Raw genomic sequence first — 25,585 nt, forward strand, 5'->3', positions numbered from 1 at the left:
CACTCTCTGTGTTGGGCTGTTCTAGCCCATGTCCTGGCCCAGCCTAGGTAGGCCGGCTCCAGCCGAGCCGCTGCAGGCCGACGCCGCTCAGGGCCGCTCGCGCTACACGCGTGCCGCCTCGTGCCTTTCCCGTGCTCGCACACGCTCGCCCGTGCCGCCTTATACCAGCCACGCGCCGATCTCCGATAGCCGTTGCGCGAATCTTAGCGAGAGGCTATTCTCCCTTCCTTTTTCTCCTCCTTTCTCTGGAAACACCGAGCACTCAAGCTCATCCCTGCCCTCAAACCTCTCCAAACTGCTGCCAAGGTCACTGGCCAAATCCACCGTCGCCGGCCCTTTTTCTGCCACAACAGCACACCATCAACTTTTCCGCTCATCGGTGAGGCTTCTTTCTCTATTTTCCCTCTTTTTCCGCTTTTGTATCGAGCTTTTCCGAAGCTCCCATGGGCTGTCATAGCCATCACCGTGGCCAACACGTCCAGAATGTCCTCTTTATCAACTAACCACAAAAATGGAACCTTCTCATCCGGGAACGCGTTTTGACGCGCTCACCCGCCCGCGTTCACCACCAGAGCTGCCACTTCCATGCCCGGTGTCACCATAGCTCCAGATCTGGAACTCCTGTTCCGGCCGGTGTGGGTGTCGTCTCTGAAAACTAACAACAGCATCGAGTTCGCGACCCTTGAGAACGTGTTTTGCTCATGATGTCCTTACCTATCACCCACCACAGCCTAGCATCCACCTTCCTACTTTTTCCCTGTTCTCTATTCCCTTGCCCCTAGGTTCGTCTCACTGAAGAAGATGAACAGTAGTACGTGGTACTGTGCCATCATGGTTGAATCCAACCATAAGACAGGAAACAGAGCTAAACAAATCTGGCTAAGGCTCTGTTTAATGGTTCAATAATTTTTCCTTCGGTTCACCTTTGGTTCGGCCACCTCTAGACACAATTTCTTCCGGTTTCCAGTACCCAAACCTCTGCATCATGTCCATTCTTGTATACACCATAAACCCCTGCTTTACAGTGATATTTTGTTATTTGAAACCATAGAACTTCTAGTGCATCTTTCCACAGTTCTGGCTCCAAACCTTCACCATTTATTTTAATTTTTATTTATAGTATTTTTCTTATAGGCTTATTTGGTCGTTTCTTCTTGTGCGTACGTTAGATCGCGTTGAAGATCCCACTGGACTCGCAGGAACTGAAGTGGACCAAGAAGGCTACGTTGAAGCTTCCGAAGGCCACGTTCCACGAGGCAAGCCACAGTACCAATCTTTGATCATGTTGAAACCTAGTAGAGAACCACTTAGTTATTTTATGCATTGAGTATTTATAAAATTATTTTGCGTATGAATTATTTTTGAATAAACTTGTTAGTTTAATTATTACCCATTGTTATATTGTTATTATTGGCCAAATCCATGGATTGCTATATCACGTCCTTTGATAACCTAGGTGTAGATTTATATACTTCACAATAATATTCTAGTGGATAAGACCACCAAATATCTATACTCATATACATGGTTTACCCGTCGTCACGTGGTGGCGTATCGGGTGATATAAAATGTGTTATTTGATATGAGTCACTCGCCTGGAGTGATATGGAAGTTTAATTCCGGGTGAAGATGGATGTTGTGGTGTGTGAGGCTGTGCATGTTGTTATAATTATTTTGTGGAAAGTGTATATTTACACTTAAAGTATGCACGGGCCTGTGCTTGTTTCAGTGGCTTTCCCCAGATATAAGGACTACCCCCTTATGCCATGGAAAATGATGTAATTTGCGCCCATCCACAGGACTGAGTAATTAGACTTAGCCTAGTACATTGTCCCACTGTATGAAAGACTGTAGGGTGGCTCTATGAGCAGGTCTGGGGTGGACATGTGGAAGGGGCTTCGGCCAGGTTGACATGATCCACAACGGTGGAACCCGTGAAAGCAGCGACCGTCTAGCCTTGCTTAGGCCCAGCAAGTGCCTGACTGCTAGGACGGATCAATATCCCACTAGGCAGTAACTAGTAGTAAGTGGGACTCTCGAACGGCTATGTTGTCCTTAGCCTTGCAAACTGTTGACATCATGTGGGTAAAGCTGGGCAGTCTCTGCAGAGATGAGTCTTAAATCATTCGAATGTGCCGTGCTTCCGGTTAAGAAGCTATGTCATTGGGTGATTCCTATTTATCATGGTATGAGTAGATTTTAAATTAAAATATGGAATATGATGAAGATGAGAATAAATGGTGATTAATATTGCTACCGTTTTAAAATGATGATTTACAGTTGTTTGCGAATAAAATGTTTGATAAAGTAGGGAAACACTATTTATAATAGGCTTGTTATGCAGCCTCCTTGATGAACTATATTCTTTGTACGCCTTGCATATATTCTATTTGTATTATTATGGATGTGGCTTGTTAGGTACCTCGGTACTCACCTCTTGCATAAAATGTGGTTCAGACGATCAGTTCTTCCCTGAGGAGGCGCAGGAAGAGGAAGAATTCTATGGTACAGACGAGTTCTTGTTCTAGGTCGATATGCTCTCAAGCGTTGCCTGTGGTGTTTTTATCCTATTTTGTGTTTGGGTCTTTTGTTTGTAGGGAGTGTGTTTGGCCTGTCGGCCCCTAAAACCTATCTTAGTTATCTTTTATGTAATAATTTCTGTAAAAACTTGGGTATATGTATCGAAAGCTATTCTGTATATCAATCTACGCGCGATCGAAATCCTAGACGGTCGCGGGTGGTTTCGGGATACTATACTCAAACCGGGTATTCCCACAACTGTAGACTGTATTATGCACTAAATAAATAGAAAGAAAATCAAATTTTATGTATGGCCAAAATCAGAAACAGTCAAAATGATACTACTTATACATAAATTTTCATAAATGTTTTTGTTCCTACTTAAAATACTTGATTTATCTGATTATTCAATAGTAGACTGATAACTAATGTGTTAGAAATATGACTGAAATGATGTTTGGGGGTGTGGGGGCGACACGAACTGTAGCTGGGTCGGCCGACCCGCCCTGTCCAATGGGTGTGTCTGCCACTGCACTTCGTAGTAGAGTGATTCCGTAAATAAAGTGTCATGACTTCAATACAAAATCTAGATAATCAGTATAGTTTTGGTCATGTTCCTCAAGCGCAAAACTGATACAACACATACCTCATCTTTCAAGACTAGTGCAAATGTAGTCCTAAGGCAGTTTGGATAGCAGTTTTGACTGACGAGGCATCCACATGCGATGGACAAAGAGAATGACATTGGAGATGGTGCTTCTCGACGTGGTTGAGCACGACGCGTGTGCCTCAACATCGGTGGTGGTGAAGTTCTGCTCTAGATTGAAGGTGAGGTGGTGAAACAACGCCTCCCGCCGCTGCTCCCCGGTGCTCCCCTGTCGCCGCTGAGCCACTCAGCCTTAGCCTTAGCCTAGTAGGCAGGATTACAGGAGCTCTTGCCTGACAAAGGACAAGATTAACATCACTGCTAGGCTCTGGTCAAAGCTCCCTTGTGTCACCTCATTATTGTTGTTTCGGATCGGGTCCGCCAAGTCCTCCTCCTCCTTGTCCCACCACATGCTATAGTCTCGGCCTCCTCCCGCAACAAAGACCACCACTGTCTCATGGATCTAGGAGCGAGATCTCTATCTCTGTCTCCTCCCTTTGTACTGATGAGAGGAGCTAATTGATGAGAACGACAGTGATTGGACCTACATTAGCCAAAGGCCATCGGTGGTGGAGAGGCTGGCTCCTCTTGCTGCTGGGGCGACTGCTGCTCAGCAAGATGGCGTCGCATCCTTTGTGGTCTCCATGAGCACTTGGCAGTGGGAGGACGGAGAGGGGTCCAACGCTAGGACTGGTGTGGGCGTGGCAAAGGCGAGCTAGGGGTCTGGTGCTGGTGATGGAGTAGTGCACACCGATGAACCACATTGTTGAGCCCCGCCTCGTCCCCTTCTCGGTGTCCTCTCCCTTTTCCTCTCCTTGTTGTATGAAGCCACCACCGGTTGGACTCCGCCATGGAAATAGCCACGTGTTGTGGTGCAGCTACTGGGCTTCGGCGAGTTCGTTCCTAGCTCCAGCGAGCGCATGCCGCTGTTAACACCGAGGAGGCCACCACCATTGTTGTCCAATGCCTATCATGGCGAGGGGCTCTAGAGAGGAAGCGAGTGAAATATTTACCTTTACTGACATTTGGAAGCGAGTGAAATGGAGAGGGGTGCCACATGCTTGCTTTACTCTCTTTTGGACCAAATTTAAGCTGGTGTGGGTGCTTAAGTTTGCACTGAGGAGGGTGCATATATGATGAAAATAGATAAACTAATGCTAAAATATTTTCTTAACCGGGTTCCTGGGTCCCCCCTTTAACATGAACCTCCGCCCCTGCTTTTATACAATTGTCACGTAGGCGACACATCATCTCGAGTGGACAAAGTTAACATGACATATAGGACAAAAACATCATCCAAACAGCCAATGGACCTCATTTTCGCTTGTTTTGCAACATGAGGGATGCACTATATCAAGTTTTATTATACTGTACCGGGTTTTATAGTTGTGGGAAACCATTCAAACTCGAACATTAGATGGGGATGCAAATGAACCTTTTTTTTGTGGGAATGAGTGGCTCACTCGTGGGTGGTGTAGCACATATGGCATACTGGGGGTGTGACCTAAATGAGCCGACTTGTGATACAATCACGCAATGTTGCAGGCTTGCAGTTGCAGCCACGACCACGTGGCGCCGACAACTGGGCAGGTCTAGACGTATGGTCACCCGTCACCCTAGTACTAGGGGTGGACGAAAAACTCATGACTCGTTAGCTCGCTCAGCTCGTGACTAACTCTGCTCAGCTTAACTCGGCTCGTTGTATTTTTCTAACGAGCTGAGCTAGCATTTTAGCTCGTTAGAGATAACGAGCCAGCTCTGACTCGTGAGCTGCTTGTGAGCTTAGCGTGTTAGGGTAGCCCATAAGCACCTTACTACACAGCACACATCGTGACACACCTCAGTAGTCTACAGGCCTACAAATATAATCTTTCTCCCAACTTGCGGCCCATAAGGCCCAAATATAAACCTCCAAAACCCTATCCATCTACCATCTCGAACTCTCGAATCAATCAATCAATCAATCTCTCTCTCTCTCTGTCTCTCTCTCTCTCTCGATCCCCTTTTCATGCAGTCCAGCGGACGCGGCGACACCATCTCTAGCCTCCCTTCGCCCCTTGCCGCCAGCTGACCATGCCACTTGTCACCTGCACATCCTGCCACCTGCCGCAGGCCTGTGTGCACCATGGAGGAGAAAGACGAAGTGCTTTCAACACCAACAAGCTTGGAATCCCGAAGCAAACACCTAATAATATGACATCGTCCTTATGTCGTCAGCTAATACAATGGAACAAAGGTTGGACTGGTTGTGTGTGCCCTTGTGCTTGCAGAAGTGGTGCTGCTTTCTGCTGAAAGCTTGAAATATGTATGCATGGATGGAACTTGTAGTTGTTTTTGTTGATTTGTCTTATTGATTCACCAATTTGCCTGCAGTTGTATTTTTTAGTCACTGGCATACGAGCTAAACGAGCCAGCTCGAGCTATCCAACGAGCCGACCGAGCTAAACTTCTATGGAGTACTAGCTCGTTAGGCCATCCATAATCGGTACCCTCAACCCGTGCCCTTGCAAACGACGCCTGCTTTCCGTCGCCGGGTCATCCCCTATGAGAGAGGCGCGACCCCTGGCAGAGGAACGCGCGCCTCGGCTGCTTTTCTGGAGACACCGCTCGGGGCTACGCGTTGGAGGAGGGCGTGGCTCGTGGACACGGCTCCCGCTCCACAAATTTCCCCTTCCACCCTCAGTCTTGTCGCTGGCAGTGGGGAGGAGTCGGAGGCGACGGCGACGACCGCCACCATCTCCTCCCCGATCTGGCTAGGTGGGGGGACAGATCTGCCCGCTAGGGCGCCGGATCTGCCGCCCCCGACCGGCGACGGCGCGAGGAGGAGGAGATCGGGGAGGCGGATGGCGCGAGGTAGAGGAGACCGGTGAGGCGGAGGAGGCGGACGGTGACGACGCTGTCGGCCACCCCCGTCCCTCGCGCCGCTCGCCGTCGACCAGTGCGTCCCGCGCGCGGCCCTCCGTCGGCCACCGCGCGGCAGCGGGCGGCGGCGGTGGAGCGGCCTCGCAGCAAGAGGGAGAGGTGACGGCGGTGGAGGGAGGTGGCCCTCGCAGCTGCCGACGATGGCAAGCGGCTGAGCGGCGAGAGGGAGAGGCGAGGACGGGCGGCGATGGGAGAACGGGAGAGAGGGAGACGAGAAAGGGAGAGATGGCAAGGACGGGAGAGATGGGAGTAAATGAGGGGGAGAGAGAAGAAGAGAGGGATAGTATAGTAAAATACCTATGTGGGCTTTTGGGTTAGGGACACTCGTTAGGCTATTAGGGGTATCTTTCATTGTGATAGGAGTTTCCCTACGTCTAGATGTGTCCCAGGTTGTGGATGTCCTTAGGATCGTAACGAGGACCGAGCTGAGCCGAAACGGCTCGATATCCGGCCCTACCTAGTAGGGATGAAACTGGTTCGGATAGTTTCCGTCCATCCGGACCAATTTTCGGATTCAAAAAATTCGGTCGGAACTATCCGGAATTTCTCGGATTCGGAAATGAATTCGGATTTTTTTTCTCGGATATGAAAACGAATACAGTAAGGGTGATATCCGACGGAATCGGAAAACGGTCAGAAACTATCCGGGATTTTTCATCAGATATTCGGGAATATTTTTTAGAAAAAAAACTAGAACCCTAGCCGGCCGCGCCCGCCCACCGCCGGCCGCCGCATGGCCGGCGCCAGATCCGCGCCGCTGCGGCCGCCCGCCCCGCCCGGCGCCGCTGTGGATGAGGAAGTGAGAGAGAGAGAGAGAGTAGAAACTGAGAAAGAGAGAGGAGAGGAAGAGTCAAGAGAAGAGTAGATAAGGTTGGGGTAAAAAAAGGTGGATTTTTTTTTCAATGTAAAAATCGATTTTTTTATATGTGGCTCTTTAAAATGAATTTTAAGGCATTAAAATCAACTCGTATGAAAAAGTTGTCAAAAACAAAGTTGTATAATTTATTGAGATCTACCATTTTTATTTTGATCATTTCTCCATCCGAGTTTGATTAAACTATATAAAATTTGAATTTAAAAATATAAGAAATTCAAATAATTTTCCGGGTAGTAACTGATTTCAAATGAAAATGTTGTCAACAACAAAGTTGTATAACACATCAACATCTACAACTTTTGTTCAATATGATTTTGTTTGAACCGTTTGAATTTGAATTTCAAAATATGACAACTTCAAACAATATTTTGAAATACTAAATGATTTCAATTGAAAAAGTCATCAACAACGAAGTTGTATAACTCATCAAGATCTATAACTTTTATTTTGGTCGTTTCTTCATCCGACAAAGTGATAGTAATATTGTTTACAAAATTTACATCTGTCTCATCTGGTTCTATAAACTATAAGAGAGATATGTAAACTTTGTGAACAATGTTACTATCACTTTATCGGATGAAGAAATGGCCAAAATAAAAGTTGTATGTCTTGATGAGCTCTACAACTTTTATGTTCATGACTTTTTCAGCTGAAATTAATTACAGCTTCAAAATATTATTTGAAGTTTTGAAATTCAAATTTTTAGTTGATAAAACAAAGTCACAAGAAAACATGACCAAAATAATAGCAGTAATAACACAATAAAATGATAGAGTATGATTTTAGAAACATTTAGAAAAAAGAATCATCTAATTTGGAGTTCATATGAGTGAGATAAACTAATCTCAAATTTTTAAATTTATTTTTGTATACGGCTTCTTAAGTCACCAGTATGGAAAAATTGATTTTTCCATGCGGGTCCTTAAGTGGTCCACATACAAACAAATGAAAAAATTCAATTCTGAAAAATAATCACTCGAATTTTTAAAAACTTTCAATTGAAATGTTCATCCCAAAATTTAAAATATTCAACCATTTTTCAAAAATTTCAATGTGTCTGCGAAAATTTCAGTGATACACATTAATTTATTTGTTTCATGATAACATAAATTTGTATGAAAAGTAAACATAACATTTTCTATCTCCCCTTGCCCTTATAAATAGAGATAAAATTTGAAAATACTGATGTTTTGTTTTTGAAAACTAATGGCTACATTTTTTTCTCGATTTAAGAAACTTATTTTGAGGGGTGTCGATATTTTGATAATTATTCGTTACCGTATTCGTTTCGATTCGTATTCGCTCCGTATCTGTATTCGATAATATTCGATTCCGTTTTCGTATCCAGTTTCCAATTCCGATTTCGATTCCTTGAAAAAAAATGAAAACAAATATGATATAGCGATCGTATTCGATCCGTTTTGATCCCATCTAGCTAGTACCGTGTCACCGTTCGATCCCCAACCCCAACCGAGGCGCGACCCACGCGACACGCCAGGCGCAGAGCCCTCTGCCTCCCCCACGGCGGCCGTCGTCTCCTCCGCAGGCGTCGTCCCCCCCCCCCCGCGCCAGGCCCCGTCCCCCCGACGACGGCTGCCGGTACCACCCTCCCTCGTTGCTCCGGCCCAGTATCCGTCACCAAGCGTCCCCCTCGCATCCTTCTAGGTCAGGGGCCCTGCACTAGTTCTGTTCTCACCTTCTGGACTCGAAGTTAATTACCTGATTGATTCATGTGTGTTGCCGACTTTACTTCTATTTATCATTAATTTTACTGTTTTTAGTTGTTGATTGGTGAGATTTGGTAGGCAGCAATTTTGTCTTACGGGATTACTTCGGGGGGAGGTTATGCTCATGTCATGTGTATTAACCAAATTTCTGAAAATTCGATACATGTCTCTACTTAGGTTGTTGATTTCATCCTACGAAATGGTCATTTCTGCAACATTTGGAGTCAGTCGTCACCTCTCTCCAATGTATTTGTGTATAGCGTTTCTGAATTTTGAGCTTTCCAACAAATCTTCAATAACAGACGATATACAGATTCATCTTACAATGAGTTGTGACTTGTGAGACACCTTGTATTGTATGTAGAACCGTGCAACCGTGGCATTTAATCTGCAGTTCTTCTTCTCTGCACAAGCTATGATTTGTCTTAGGGTTATTTTGGCCAGTTCGTAACTCAGAACAACCTTACAGCGAGCTAAAACAATCAAGTTTCCGAAAAGCAACTTCTCAAATCATTCTTAGTTAATTAACCACCATCTTCAGGAGGAGTAACAAATGGCTGAAGAGGCAAGTGGCGTGGATAAGTCCTCACTACTCTGTCGGGTTGAAGATCTACAACGTGGTAATATCCTTACCTGATAATATTAGTTGCCACATTCACTATACAAGCTGCTTTCCTCAGCTTATATGGTAGTGTCAGTATCTTCATGCTTTTTTCTTGATGGTTATGGATGGCGGAACACTTTATGCGGTGGATCCAATTTTGTTTTTTCAAAGGGGAATATTTTGTTGAGACTATTATGTGATGTGCTGGTACTTTATCAGGAATTTGGTAGCCGTTCTGTAATTGATTAATAGTCAGTCAGGGAGAGAATTGGAATTCAGAACGGAAAATGGTAGATGATTGTTAATTTGGAGAGGAGGGTTAAGTTTATTTTCCTCAATATTACCCTTCAGAGAGTTCTGTTGCATGTGCTGTTTGCAACCTTGCTTCTTATTATATTTGAGGAGTTCTGCTGCAAATGTTGGTGCTGAATGTAGGAAGTTTTTTTTTTCTCAAAAATGCAGGAGTGCTGCATTTTATTTCATTAAGGAGGATATGCTACTTAGTAGTGGATGGAGTACTGGTGGTATATATGTGAACTACCGAACTATGCAGTGAGCAATTAAAACTATGGAGAGCATGTGCCATATTACTTAATAGTGTATGGAGTATTGGTGGTAGATATGTGAACTACTGAACTATGCAGTGAGCAATGAAAACTATGGAGCCTAACATGACCCATGGCAGGGATAATTAAATATATCATCTGGACATGCCTCTTGCATATAGTAGTTCATAAATTTGAAGAAAATTCTAGGTAATATTTGTGCTTCAACACTGAGGCTTCCTTTTTCAAGAGGCACTTCTATTAGTATTTGTGAATGACATCTTTTGTTGATGGTCCTGTTTGTTTTCCTTAGCCTTGCAAACATCTCAAAGTGTTATCTTGTCCTCATAACAGACCAGGCAATTCAATGTGCATGCCTTTTCAGAAAAAAAAAACTACTGTGAAGTTTGAACTGAGTCGATCTTGAATTCTTGAGGCATTCCTCATAGCAGGACGTGCCCATGCTAATGAGATCACCAGCCAAACATGCCTGATGTGTACATGCAGTGATGAAATCCCAGGGTAGAAAACGTAGCTGGTCGGGGGACATAGGGGATCATTTGTAGAAAATGTAATTGCTTCTTATCTCTACATTTCTACAAACCATTTGTGTAAATGAATAGTTGTCTTGCATTCTGTTTCTCATCGTTACCTTTTTGCAGTTTTCTGTCACTTCATATTCTACCCTTTCCTTTCCAATGTTTCCCTTCCTTCCCAACATCTAACTCCAGGTTCCTGTTACACCAGTGAATGCAAAAAATATGTAAAGAGTTAGTGTGAAAAATAAACATAAATATGCAAATTAATTGTATTTTCTACTTATTTGATGCGCAGTGCTTGTATTTTGTTTTATGACTTGCCCCACTGTTAATGTTTTGTTATGTTCTAATGCAATTGCTTGCATATAATTAGCTTCTTTATATTTCTTAAACAGAAAGAGATGAAAAGCAGCATGCTTTGGAAGTATTTATCCGTCGGGTTGAAGGGCTCCAATATGGTGATTTCCTATTTGACATTCATATACTTGAATTCTCTGTTATACCAAAATGAAGCTTCCTTTACTGCTAGATTTCTAGGTGATTCAGCACTTGCCAATGTGCTTCTATTGTAATGATTATTGGTATAACTTGAAATCTTGATTACCTGATACAGTGGTGAACGATTTAAAGATTTCCTTACTGCTATGTTTATATTTTATAACCAGTTAAAACTTCTGGGTTCCAGTTTTGTATCGCCTTCCCATGGTATTCTAGTGTTCCTGGTCAGCTAGTGACCGTTCTCTCTCCATCCTGATTATCTGATTGTTGTTCTAAATATCGTATTACCAATGTTGATTTTTGAGTCATGCATGACTCGGAACCTACAATTTCTAGCTACCTCGCTTCTAGCACTTCGTGGAGTCTTGTCCTGACAAGTCAATTTGTATTTACTCATAAAAACCTCTCCTATGGTACTGTTGGCCAATGCTATGCATCTGAGCATTGTTATGCCAGATTGACCAGTTCTCTTGTTGAACCTGATTGCAAAAGTGGGTAATGGTCCAAGTATGGGCTTTCTTATTTGATCTTTTTCTCACTCAGGTCTTAACACACATGGTATTAATATCTATGAACAATTGGATATTGATTGCATTTGTTGATTCAGGATTTCAGGAACATTGGTCTTATTCCCCCCCTCCCCCTCTTTTTTTCCCTCTGCAGATTTGGATGAGAAAACAGACCTAGTTGAAGTATTATCTCGCCGAGTTGAAGAACTCCAGCGAGGTACTCACAACATACAAGATTCTCATTCATTAATCAATTAATTTTTCCATGTAGTTCTCAGCTTCTCATCAGATAAACTCTCTAAAGTTCTTTCTCTGCTCAAGTAGTTCATTCATAGAGCCTAACTTGTAGCACGGTGTAACTATTAACCACTAAAAAAAAAATTAAACTAAGGACATCTGGCAGATAGTAGTCTGCTGGGGTTGCTTTTTTATATGCATTCTGTTTTAACTTATTTTCTGTTAGGTTTCAGTAGTTAAACGTTTGAAGAATACAGATTTTAATCTGTAGAATAAAAAATAAATATTATCCTGGAATTACGAAGTTATACTATTTAAACTTTGGCAAGAATATGTGCCATACCTAGATTGGTCATATGAAACTGATGAGTAATTTTGTTCCAATGAAAAAAGTTCACATTAATATAATTTATATTAGGTTTTAGCGAGTAAGACTATTCTACAGGCACCCTTAGAGAAAAGCGTTAATTGGATCTATGCCATTATTACTTTTATGGTTCTGAAAAATGCCACTACTATTTAACTATTTAGAACCATGCCATTACAATTTAACATGTATTTGAGATGTGCTACTACATACCCTTCCATTGTACTCAGAAAATTTTTTGGACCAAATTACCCATGTGTTCCTCCTGCACCCCTTCTCCCCTGTTCATCTTTTCCCATCAATGGAGCTAGATTCGGACGACGCAGGAGCCTTTCTTCGTCCCTATCTCTTCCCTGGGGCAGCGACTTGGCAGTTGGCACAGGAGACGTTAGCCCCAAGCAGTAGTCAAGGTGGAGAGGCGAGGAGAACGCTCACCGTGGGCTCGACCGACGGAGATGGTTTCCCAGGTATTGGTAGCGAGGCCAGAGGCAGCCCCATGCCAAAGATGACCGATGGAAGCCGAAGACTCGCTCGACGCTCCCCTCGCGCCTCCTTGCGGGCCTGTGGCCATGCAGCTGCGGACCGCCGCCGATGGAAACCATCTCCCACCACACCATCATGTACCAAACCATCGGTGGCTGTGGTAGCCGCGCACCAAATGAGGAAGCCTCCTCTCACCACTGACGAGGAACCCATCTCCCACTACGCCATCTTGGCACCTTCTCTATTCTTTCAATCAATCTGTTCACAGTTCTGCTGCACGCCAACTGTTTGTGAAAATGCTCACGAAAGCAAGGATCCCTCCAGTCCTGCCTGGCCAGATGTTGGTACACAATGTTGTCACCTACTCCAGCGTTGCTGCTCCCTGTGGCCCAGCTTGACAGCGTGGGCACCTGCTCCGCTTGCACCTGGGCCTGTGTGAGCCTCCGCGGCACCGCCTCTGCGTACCTTGTCGTGTTGCTGGGCTTCTTAACCGGAGAAGCACCAGGAACCAGATCTAGAGAGAGATGTCAGGAGTGGAAAGAGAAGGGAAAGAAGGAAGAAGACATGGGCATTTTGGTCCACTAGAAATTTTTAGTGCAGCGAAGGGGTGTTCAGTGGCACATATCAAATACCCGTTAAATTGTAATGATATGGTTCCAAATAGTTAAATAGTAGTGGCATTTTTCAAAACCATGAAAGTAACAACTGCATGGATTCTCTCCCCTCCTGTGTGTCGCCCGTTCACCAATCCCATATGAGCCCCTTGCTCCATGGTGCAGCAGTGAAGCGACTCTCCTCTGCACATAAAGGCCAACACTGTTCCTGGCCTTCTCAGCACACCCTGTGAGTTAAACTGAACACGACTGTAGCTGCATCTAGTTACACCATCTGTTTTGACTTGCCACTTGCCAGGTACCTGACACATACGGCAGGCAACAAAAATGGTAGTAAACAAAGTGCAAAAGACTACTTGAGCTGCTGCCTTAGATCATGTCTCTGTCTGAGGATAGTAACCAACTGAAGCATATTACCCTACATTGTTTGCATTTAACACATTTGCCGAAATATATACATGTGCACTACAGATGATTTTACCCTTTGTAACACCCCATCTTCCAGAATCCACCAATGCATAGTCACCCCAGTGTTTTGGTTGGTTTCAACCACACATACGCATAGCAGTCTGCTCACACTTTTGCCCTTGCCTGATGATCCTTTGGGTGTGTTTGATTATAGGAAAATGAGATCAATGGTTATCTTAACATTCCCTGATGTCCTAACTGTGGGAATTTGATCACAGGGAATGTGACATTCCCAGCATGCACGCGTGAGAAAAGATTCTGCATGCTAGGAATCAAGCTAACAATTTTTACAACCAGACACCCTTACATCATAATGTGTGGATAAACATCTGTTGAAATGAAGTTGGATGGTGAGGACTTGAAGTAGAAACAGTAGTAGGTGAAGGATAGATCTAAAATAGCCGGCCATGTGGAAGGCAAAATCTAGAGTTTAGGGAGTGGATAACTTGACCCTCAAGAAGCTTATCTTTATTCCTTATAGTTAGGAGTTGATGGTGGTTCTGTTTTGTCCTCATTCTTCGGTGGATGATAGTTATGTGCTATTTTTAGTGCCATTTGTAAATGGCTGCATTGTTTATTTGTGTATATTTTCAGGTGGCTGTATTTCTTGCGTGAATTATGCACACAATACCTTAAATTTGATTATCACAAGTATTTTTATATTTAAAGTTTGAGATTTGTGGAATTTCCGATGACAAATGACTGGTTATTCTATCATATATCATACTGCAGCTTTGTTGAGTGAATGGAACATTAAAATCTGTTTTCAGAAAGTTGCTCATGTGGATTTCTTTATTAAATAGTTCTTTGTTTCATCCTGTTTTATCGTGGTACTGAACTACGGGGTTACATAATATATACTTGGTTTGACAGAACGAGATGAACTTAGGAAAGATATTGAGCAATTATGCATGCAACAACAAGCTGGTCCTGGATATGTTTCTGTTGCAACTCGAATGCTTTCTCAGAGGTTCTTCCATATCTTCTGTTCATATTCCACTGCTGTTTACAGTAACAGTAGCATAAATAAAGCAATATGTTTATTCTAACTGTTCAGGACAGCTGCTTTGGAGCAGGATATTGAAAATCTTCAGAAGAAGTTAGGTGGATGTTTAAGAGAGAACCAAAATTTGCAAGAGGAGCTTGCTGAGGCTTATAGAATTAAAGTGTGTTTCGTACCCCCCCCCCCTCCTTTCTCTCTATACTGTCCTTTTCTTTTCTTTTCTTCTGTCTTTTTATGCTTTTGTAATTTAAATTTCAGAGTCAGCTTGCTGAATTACATGGGGCTGAGCTATCAAAGGTATCTTACTTTGACTTATACATCTGGCTGTTCTGCTTTCTCTAGAATGTGTTGCTTTTTGGTATCAATGAGAAATTTCCAGTGGCATGAGATTTTGCGCTTGTCCTCTATTATCCACAAGTAAGCAGTATAGTGAGTAACAGTTTGGTTATTTTAATGGGTGAAGAGTCATGAACTTGAGCTTCAACTGAGAAAATTTTCTTCTAGTCACAAGGCACAACTAATGCATACTATAGTAACTTAAATCTGACAAAATTATCAGAGAAATCCGAATGGAACCTTGCATAACCCGAGGAATATAAAGGATTACTCTTTTCTTCATATAGCATACCTTCAAATCCAATGCTAGTTCTACTTCAAAACCTGCAGCGCGACAATTAAACATGAGCCTGCGGTCAATTTTTACATATTTAAGGTCTTGGTGTTCGTTACTTAAGGAAATACACCAATTTTCTAAGTTCTTTTCATATGTATTCATGCTTATCTTTGAGGTGACATTCTTTTTGGAAACAATAATGCAGAACAAGGAACTAGAGAAGCAAGTAAGGTTTTTCCAAAGCAGCGTTGCTCAAGCATTTGCTGAACGAGACAATTCGTTAATGAAGGTTTTTTTTATTGAGTTTACCTGCCAAATCTAATTGTGCAGCAGGAGAGTTGATAACTGCATACGTGACTTTTGCTCTTTGTTACAAAGTGCATATTTTTTCTGTTGAAATTGATAGTGTGAGAAAGCAAAGGAGCGAGAAGAAGCAATTTTACAAAAGTTTGCCAAATTCGAGGAAAGGTACCATAATTTCCTATTCAATTTGTTTGATAGGTACCCTAGATTTATTTGTATTTCTCCATTGGAATGATCTAGAGAGGTTTGGTTTTCATACTGGATGATGGAATTGATAGGATGGTGAAGTTTTGCCATGCTTTCCTGCCAGTAACTTGATAGCAAGAATGTGCAGAAATTAATAGGTAGCAATTTTGCTCTAAGATCATGACCTCTCGCCAGTAACTACTACTATTTTTTTGGTTTCTTTTCTTTTTCAGTATATTAGTTGTCATGCATATATTAGTTTTTGGTAATAAAATATTACTAGCTATGACTGCAGCAATCTAAAGGACTGAAATGTATTTCAAGCGTGTGAAGAAGTATATGGCTAGTCTTGTTAAAGTATGGGTTCTGTATCTTAGTTATTTCATTAAGAAGAACGAGAGTACAAGACCTACAGATTTTTGGCAGGGAAAATGGAGTTTTATAGGGCTGCTGCTTAAATCTTCCCCTATTTTTGCTATGGCCTTTTTTTTAAGCATATGGTTTATCACTTTGTGCTTTTTCCCTCTGCTTTTGTTAATCCCTAAAGTTTATTGTTGGATTATTTCATGTATTTTATTTTTGCATTGTTGTGTCTTTTAAACATTTCAGCAATTGTAAGTGGAATGCTAACTTGATGTTTTAAAAGCTATTCTCATTATGCTAAACTTGCCTGCACAAGTTTCTGACGAGTGCAATGTATCGTAATGATTACTTATTGGCAGGACAAGAGAATATCAATCATCAATTGATGATCAGAAACGGTCAAACGATGCCTTACAAATGGAGCTGATGAGGCTTAAAGACCAGACACAATCTTCCTTGAAAGTATGTAATTTTGTCCATTAGTGCGGTAGTGCCAATATCATATATCAGGAAATTCGTGCAACAACTTACGTCCAAAATCTTGGCAGTAACCTTGTTCTAGAAGACTGCTAATCCAGGGTGTGGGTGCTGAGATTTCTGGCAAAACCGATATTCAGAACCTTGAGAACAACTGATATATACCCAACCTAAAAACCAAGCAGAAATCTATGCCACCATATACCCAACTAAACAATGTAGTTGGTCAATGTCATCCAGCAGCAACCTATTCAGGCGAACCAGCATCACATACAGTTTCAACATCATTCCACCAACCAAGCACCCGCCTTAATATGTTAAATCTAGGATTTAAGTATTCATGCCTTTTCTTCTTCCAACCTTATAGTGTAAATTGATTTAAGCAGGACTATTATAGTATTGTACTATAAAAATAATCACGATCAACTCCTGAGTAGAAAATAAGATTCTTCCCCTTTTAAAAAAATGAAAATAAAATAAAATTCTTCACAGCATATTTCTTTCTGATCTATGGTGTTATTTATACTATCATACACCTCCAAGGTATATACTCTTTAAAATTCTAGATCATTTCTGGTACTCTGGGGTTCCCTAACTAGGGTGCTTCAGACTAAGCAAAACAAATGCAAATATCCATTAAAATTCTCAAAAGAGTTAGTTGCATGGAGTATGGTTTAATTGACTATTCCACAAAATTTCAAATATAAATTTGATCCGCACATTGAGAAACGAAAAGGACAGACATGTGACCAAATTTATGTTTTATTTAGCACTTTCTTTTCAGCATAATTTGTTGTATTTTGTTTCTCAATGTGTAGATCGAATTTACGTTTGAAATTTTGTGGGCTGATGAATGGAAGTACTCTATGCTATCAAATTTGTTCCTAATTATTCATTACATTCCAAATGGATTTTTATGGTATGGTGCACCTTAGTTGGGGTGCTCCATTGAGCAATAGAATCTTCTTATTTTAATCGATAATAAAGGGTATGTTTGGCACGGCTTTAGCTCCAACTCTACCTCTCCTGGAGCTAGAGCCCCACCAAACAGTTTCAGCTCCACCTAAAATGATAGTGGAGCTGGTTGGAGCGCTCTCACAAAATGAACTAGAGAGGTGGAGCTGGGTTTAGGCAGCTCCACAACTTCACTCCAGACTCAATTCCTAGAGTTAAATTTAGGAGTTGGAGCTCTACCAAACAGGCCCAAAATGTGATCTATCCTGTCTTAGTTAATGTGGAAATCCTTTGTAACACATGAATATACATTAGTTAATGTGGAATTAATGCTAGATTCTGTTTCAGGTTATTCAAAAATTTTATGATGTTCGTTGTAGAGACTCTGAATGCTCTGTGAACATTACTCTTGAAGAAAAATGTTCAGTTCTTCTGGACGATTCTGCTGATAATTGGAGTTTCAGCTCAGATGGAGGAACCTCAACTTCGAAGTACATTGTAAACTTAAAGCCCTTTATCCATTTCAATAATTGAATTCAAATTGAGTTATTACACATCTATGAATTGTTTGATTCTATATCCACTATTTAGGAGACATTTATCCTGGCGTACGCTCCAATTCTATGGTGAAAATAGTGCAAAAATGAGGGCCATGTTGATACTCTCTCTTTTTTTCTCTTTTTAGAGGCATTTATGCTTTGATCTTAAGCTTTCTTATATAACCCCCTTTGTATACATACTACTCGGATACTTGATGATTGTGGTGTTAAACAACTTTGCTTTTTCTACTTTGTTAAGTTAAATTATGCTACAGTTTTCAATTTGTTCTTTGACAAAGGATGCAAAGTCTAAAATGACTTACATTCAGAATTAGAGGCAGTAGTTTGTAAGAACATGCCCCATTGGCTAAGTAACTATTCTTTTTTATAGGCATCTCTAGAAGAAGAGAAAGATTCACTGAGAGCTAAAATAGCTAAGCTTCAAAACAATCTAAGAATGGTAAGACGATTTTTTTTTTAAATGGTAGCAGAAGCGTAATCTTTTGGCTTTGCTGACGTATTTGTTTTTGGATGTTTAGGGCCTTGAAATTGAGCAACATTTGCAAAGAAATGCACGAGTATTAGAGAAAAGACAGGTATGAAAACTGAGATTATATTTCTTTGTCATGACATCTTTAATTTGTGTAGTACACTTTGGAATGCAGGCACTCTATGATGAGTTTATGAGAAATGGCCTGTCAACTCTTCAAAAGTTGCATATACAACAAAGGGATGACATTATGAAAATATTGGAAGAAGAATCATCTCAGTTGAGCACAGTTGTTAATGAGATTCAAGATAAGTTAAGTAAAATTCGTATCAACCCTGAAATCAATGAAAACCCTGTTGGAGAGATGCAATGCTGTGACAGCAGTTGTAAAGATGTGCATGTTACTACAGATGTCAGCCCTGGCATCAGCCCTAAGGTTTGTTCAGTACACAATCCCAAGTCTCTATTGATAGTAAGCCTCTTCCATGATCTGGATATATGCTCACAGGTTGCAGCATACTCTCTGCAAATCAGCAAATTACCTAATACAATATGGTCATATCTTCTCTCCATGAACTGATTTTTTTGAAGAAAAAAATTCTGGTCAAGGCACATCAACAAAAAGTCTTTTCCGCTTGTTTGGACTTTTGCCGGATTTTAATATGATGGCTCCTTCCTATTCTAATTTTGCTTTTCTATTTGTTGATTTGTTGTTTGAGCCACTGTAGAATAACACAGGTAGAGCTTTCACATAGTTCATATTGCTAATTACTCCCTCCTTCCCAAATTGATCATCATGTAATAGAATTCAAAATTTCTCAAATTGATCATCATATAACTACATGGACACGGATTTTATCAGAATACAATTAATGCAGTATGGGAGAATGTGTTCATGCTAGGGTGTAATTGGTATGGGTTTTAATCGATGCATGCATTATGGTGTATTGATTGATGTGATTTATTTTGTTCTTGGTCTTTGTGCATAAACTTATATGATGATCAATTTGGGAAGGAGGGAGTAGTAATTAGCTAGACTCTTAGTCCATGATTTTGTCAGGACGCAACTTTTCCAGCTTACATGATTGAGTTGGTGATTGGTGTGCTCTACACCCTCTTCTCATATGTCCTCTGTAACAAGCTCACAGCAGGGCATGATCAAATAACAAGATAAAAATTTTCACTGCATACATTAACTAGCATAATGTCTTATGGTATAACATAAGAACTTTTCAACTATGGGTTTCCTCTTGTTTCTTTCTTTTCCAGGAGTTATCCTTAGTAGTCACCCTTTGCATTGCCCGGGCTTTCTGTTGCTTTCTAGCAGCCTTTGCAGCCTGCTCATGGCCACATCATCATCTGAATGGTAGTGACTTCTATAAGACTGAAATGGATGATTGAAGATGCACCCATGACATTAGCATATTGAAACATGAATTTTTGGTTGTGTAGGTTCTCCATTGGTGCATAATTAGACTGAGGATAATTCGACTTAGGCCTGCAATAAATAATATGTGACGCTTGGATGGGTTGCATTTAAAAAAATGAGACCAAAGAAAGAAACTCTATGAAAATTGCTCTATGTTGGGGTTTTCCACCAATCCTTGTTTTGCCAGAATTGTTTGCATTTGAACAGCTCAACCTTGACTGGTTGCTGTATTCTTTAAGGTTTATAGCTCATGTGTCCTTGAAAGAGTTATCATAAATTTTCTTTTTCAACTTTTCAGCAAGGTTCTTGTTGCCATGGGGATTCAAAACTGCATCTTGTTTTATTTTCATCCCAAATTGCTTTGCTCCATCTAGTTCATAACAAATTCTTTACTTTCTTAATTCAAGAAAATAATGTGATAGGAAGTTGGGAACTAACAACTAATGGGATGTGTTTTTAGATAGAACTAGTATGTTGTGATGTCCAGTAGCTGTGTGAAGTACTCAAACTGTATACTTCATGTTACCAAGGATAAGTATGATTGCTGTAACTGGAGAACAGATGCTCAAGATTTGCATTTTTCAAACTAAGACGTCAGTCAAGTATACACATTGCCAAAAGACCCATATGACCTTTGCTTTGGTGAGATATTATTTGAAATCAATCAACCTATTACAGTGGAAGAGTCAAATTTTACACTGGGGGTCAATTATCGCTATTCCATATGTTAGTGGGGCCATTTCTTTAATTTTTCCTTATTTTACATGCAAAGTTAAATCATCCCATATCTAACACATGGATTCGCCACTGGCCTATTGTACTATTAAGGAAAAGGTTAAAAGAAGTTGGCACTGTTCACCCTCAAGATCTAGAAATCACTGCCATAATGGAAAAATAAGAGAAAATGTATGCCATTTACCATGGTGGGCCTAGATTGCAACGATATAGACTAATTAGATATTTATTAGATCTGCTGCATTACAAGTATTTTCAGTAACAAACATGCAATTCTTGTTATTCTAGATGCAAACATATTTTAGTATCCAGCCCTCCAATTGTACGGTAAATTCTAGTTTAACTCTAAGTCATTTTATAATGTATCCATGGCTGGTCAACTATGATTAAGCTGGCTTGGACCATGGTGGACTGTTCCTTTAGGCTGAAGAAAAATGTTAGATAAGCTGAAACTTCGGATGAAAATGCCTTCCCTTTGAAGTATTAAATAGGTCAACATAGTTATGTTTGCAAGTGCACATTAATCTAATTCCAAAAAAGTAGGAATCATAAACACCAGTGAAGCAACTGTTTAACCCTTGACCTTCTGCTTGGTCTAGTGACTGAGCCAAGTCCAGGTGTCCTTCATTCAGTTCTGTACTGAAAATACAAAGGAGGCAGACAAGGCTTTCAGACTAATAAGACTACAAGTATCTTTTCAAAAAAAAAGGGAAAAAGAAAAATACTACAAGTAGGCTTTGTACTAGATTCTTTGACTTGCCTGACACCAGTCTTGAGCTTTCCTTTGCTATACCACTTTTGGCTGAATAAAACAAGGGAACTACTCAATTTACAGACTTTGATTTGCTTGCTGAATTCCTCTGCCGTTGGGAAAGTACTTTGCTTTTCATATGAGCAATAATTTTTCTTTCTGGAAACGAAGTGACCAAGTGAAATTTCTCGCTTGAGTAAGGTCAAAGTAAATCCTCGATGGTAGCTTTTATAACATAAATAGAAAAAAGTAGAAACCATTAATATATTATAGTTGGCATATTTGAAAAATACGTCTGTGTAATACCCAATATTCATATTTTCTATGCATAATACCATCTTTCCCTAAGATATCTGGGTTCGGATGCCTATGTTGTACAATGCCTTACCTTTTTCTTAAGAAAACACTTCATATGTAATTGTTATTTATGTGATCGCTTGTGTTGAAGGGGGACATTCCTTCTGATTGTGCAACATTTGGTGAATCGGATGTGCTTGCACAAGCTTTGCATGAGAAGGTACATTTCCATTGCTTTCCTTTTCTTTTGATTCTCCCGTGCCCACTCATGAATTGTGATATGAGTTAACTTTTGTCAATTTTTTTTATAGTTCTGATAGTGCTCTTTGGATTGAATAACCTTACGTTATGTTGATATCTATTACGTACAGATGGAGGCACTTATGCTCTTCTCACAGGAACAAGAAAGATACCTATTGGAGAAGCAGAGAAACCAAATTGTCATCGAGGAACTTCAGAAGAACTTATCTCAAGTAGTACCACTATGCTTTTGATGTGGTCTTACCTTTTTAGTTACAATCTTTACAAAATGAAGAATTCTGAATCATGGAGGGACACATTGCAATTTATATGCGATAATTTTATTTGACAGTATCATAAGATTATACAAGTATATTCTTCACTCCTAGAATCATTATTTGTTGGAAAAGAGAATTTGGGCCTTATGCTTCTTTTTTTTTCAAAAAAAACTATAGATTATATGATTATGGGATATATCTTTTTGAAAATATCCAAATTAGTATGTTCACAACTAGACTGAATATACTGCTGGTTGGTGAGATCCTCCATGATTAACAGTGTGATTCATTTTGCTCTATGCCATTATTTGATAACTTATTTGGAAAACTAATTTACAATCTTTATGTATTCACCTCATTATTTCTGCAAACTTTGTATCGTTTTCTTGAATTTAGGGGGGGATTAAGGCCTATTTAGGGTAGCTTGATTAGAAGGCAAAGCTTGCCATAGTGTACAACAATTCACTTGTATGAGTTTGACCAAATTATGTGAGTTGTGGCTAGATTTATTTTTACGGACATTGTAGCAAGTCGACCTTAGGCAAGTTGCAGTTTTGGTTATGATTATTAGGCTCATGTTTGGCAGTCCTGTTTTAAATTCTTCTATTTGATAGCATCTCTGGAACTAATGTTTAGCATTTTATGATGTGTCATAATGACTTTAACCTGTCGTGTACAGGTAAAAGAGGAAAAGGTTAAAATCTTGGTAGAATTAGCAAAACTTAAAGAAGAATATCTGATGTTGAAAGGGTAAGCCGCTTCAGTGCTTCTTTTGTCGCTGGTACTTAACCCCATGATGTTGATCCATAATAGTACAAATTCTTATAACTGTGATATCCTTTTTGCTGATACAGAAATTCAACACCAAAGGATGGTCATGGGGCTGTTGATAATATGAAAATCATTCCTGCACATGATCGACAAGGGATGTTTAAAACTATCATGAATAGAACATCTCTAAGACATTGGATAAAAAAAGAAAACACTAATATTGGGCATGAGTGCTCTGATGAAAACGTTCATACAGTCAGGAAACATCACTCAGAGGATCTTGCAAGGTTTGTGCTCTATATTTTCAACATTGTTCCTATTATGTTTGGAGGCACAATAACATTGGATAACCTTTTATTATATTATTTGGAGGTATAATGTTTGATAATATTTTCCTTGCTCCTGCTGTCCAAAAATAGTAAAATGGTAGGTAGATGTAAGTCCACTCAAAGTCCACTCAAAGTAAGGAAATCACTCAAGAGAAACATTGACAGAAATGTTTATTTTTTGTATGCCACTCTTCAACCGTTGACTTGTGCTGTCTGCTTTGTTTGGTGCTGCTTACAGGGTTAAAGCTGAAAATGCTGCTCTTTTGGAAAGTGTTGCCACTATGGAACACCTCACTTCGTCAGTGCATAGACTGCATATTGTGCTTATGAAGGTAAACTCTTTTCCCTGATAGATGCAGCTTACTAGAAAGATGCAAAATGTTGGAAAGATATGTGGGCAATGCATGATACTTGGATGAACTTTGGGTAATTTGTTCCAAACAATATTTGCATATTCAATGGGACAAAAAGAATAAAAAAAGCTTGATGGGAAAGCAAGGTTCCATTCGATCTGAAATTCTGAAATGCAATCCTTTTAATTCTTGAATGTTGAGGATTTTTGCAGTTGCAAGATTTCCTATGATCAACAAATAAACATTAGTTAGTAGATATTATTTCTGAACTTGCATTTCATTCGGCTTATGAGACACTATTTCTGCTGCCGTGCTAGACTGCTAGCTTAAGCAATAATGTGGTGCAAAAACTTTACCTGCAGACTGTAATAATCTTTTTTTTTTCAGGCCTTTGAGGATGTCAAATCGGCTCACTCTTTAGAGAGTACGTATGAAGCGTTGAACAGTCTCATAACCGAAGCAAACCTTATGAAGACAGCTCTTGGTGTAGCTCTCCCCGTAAGCTGGTTAGGGGATTCATCAGATGCTATTACTAGTGATGCTCTCTATGATCCATCTGAATCACCTAAATCATCGAAGTCAGAGAAACAAGACCCCCTCAGCTCTGCGGGCATGGAAATGGTGGAGCTACTAATATTAGCTGCTGATATCCTCAAGGATAGCTTTATATTGAATAACAAATAGGTGTGAACACCGTTTACTTCGCTACATTTTGTTTAGATTCTAAGGATATAATTTGATGCCAAAAGGGAGAACTATATAATTTGTGTATTTGTTTAGGTGAGAAGGATGTACTGCACGCCCATTGATGGCAAGCTGAGTATCTGGAAGCGCAAGGAGTGAGTTTACAGTCATACTTTTTCATGTGGATACTGTAGAATTAGAATACAGAAAAAGCATGTCCATTAAATTGTTTCCAAATGTCCGAACTCGTAGGAACTAAATTTGGAAACAAATGTCCGAACTCGTAGGAACTAAATTTGCAAAGAGTGTTGTAGTGCAATCAATAATTTAGTCCTGAAAGGGATTAACGTTTGGTGTATATACGTCAATTGATTGGAGTAATCACAGCTGTCCTGTAATAATAGAACTACTAAAGTTGATGAAATACGGATTATCGTGCGCTACCTCTCCATGAGTCCATGTAATGTTGCATCCCTATATTTATTTACGGTTTTTCTATAGTTATGTCGCCATAAATCTTCTCTAATTACAGTCAGTTTGTTAGCCCTCAAAGTTTCGTTTAGATTCGTGTAGGACTGTTTAATTTGCCATCGTGCGTGCAAGCACTAGTTCGTACTACATACACATGCACCTGTGCTGCTTCATGTGATTTATCCGATCGATCACGTTCCTTTGCTATCTACGTGTAAAATTACACTCTATTTACATATGTAATTTTAATATTTACATATGTAATTTTGAAATTTACATATGTAATTTTGAGATTTATACATTATAAATACACTAAAATTACATATGTAATTTAGGAAGTTATAATGTAAATACATGCCGACTATTTTTTGGTGAAAAATATAGCGCCATAAATATAGCTATACCCTTTATTTATTATCTTGTGAAGGGCCTCGTGAGCCAACCGTTTAGCACTGGATTTTTTTTTAATTATGGTCCTTTCAGAAAACAAAAAAAAATTCAAGGTTCTAAACGGTATAATTTTTTTTAAAAAAAAATCATTCATCAGTATTTTCTAGACTTCTCAGTATTCTAATATTTAACGCATTTATTTATGCATAATTGTCACAAACTCATATGGATCCATCATCCATCGCCCCGTCCTTTTTCAGTCTCTCTGATTCAAAATATAAGATATACTTTTTAAGATAAAGAGTTTAACCAACAATTGTTCTATTAAATATTATTTATTTTTAATGTGATTTAAAAGTATAATCACATGCAA

General features: G+C 40.1%; 1 protein-coding gene across 8 annotated transcripts; it reads left to right on the top strand.

Annotated features, from left to right (window-relative positions):
• The first annotated feature begins 279 nt into the window (after positions 1–279).
• On the top strand, positions 280–24,794 carry LOC127767255 (uncharacterized). 8 transcript variants are annotated; one of them, XM_052292528.1, is made up of 22 exons: positions 1,227–1,256; positions 2,458–2,505; positions 9,234–9,312; positions 10,776–10,838; positions 11,542–11,604; positions 14,430–14,526; positions 14,614–14,722; positions 14,818–14,856; positions 15,378–15,461; positions 15,579–15,640; positions 16,384–16,486; positions 17,804–17,953; positions 18,386–18,454; positions 18,534–18,590; positions 18,660–18,920; positions 21,848–21,916; positions 22,068–22,169; positions 22,894–22,964; positions 23,069–23,272; positions 23,553–23,646; positions 24,055–24,351; positions 24,448–24,794. In XM_052292528.1, the coding sequence occupies exons 3-21, from the start codon at positions 9,246–9,248 to the stop codon at positions 24,349–24,351; spliced, it is 2,061 nt and encodes a 686-aa protein (XP_052148488.1). In that variant the 5' UTR covers positions 1,227–1,256; positions 2,458–2,505; positions 9,234–9,245; the 3' UTR covers positions 24,448–24,794. The 8 variants fall into 8 exon arrangements, with proteins under 8 accessions (XP_052148489.1, XP_052148487.1, XP_052148490.1 ...); XM_052292529.1 differs by lacking the exons at positions 1,227–1,256; positions 2,458–2,505 and adding an exon at positions 280–379; XM_052292527.1 differs by lacking the exon at positions 2,458–2,505 and having other exon boundaries at positions 1,170–1,256.
• Positions 24,795–25,585: the final 791 nt, after the last annotated feature.

This window comes from Oryza glaberrima, chromosome 3 (genome assembly GCF_000147395.1).
Source record: "Oryza glaberrima chromosome 3, OglaRS2, whole genome shotgun sequence".
NCBI lineage: Eukaryota > Viridiplantae > Streptophyta > Magnoliopsida > Poales > Poaceae > Oryza > Oryza glaberrima.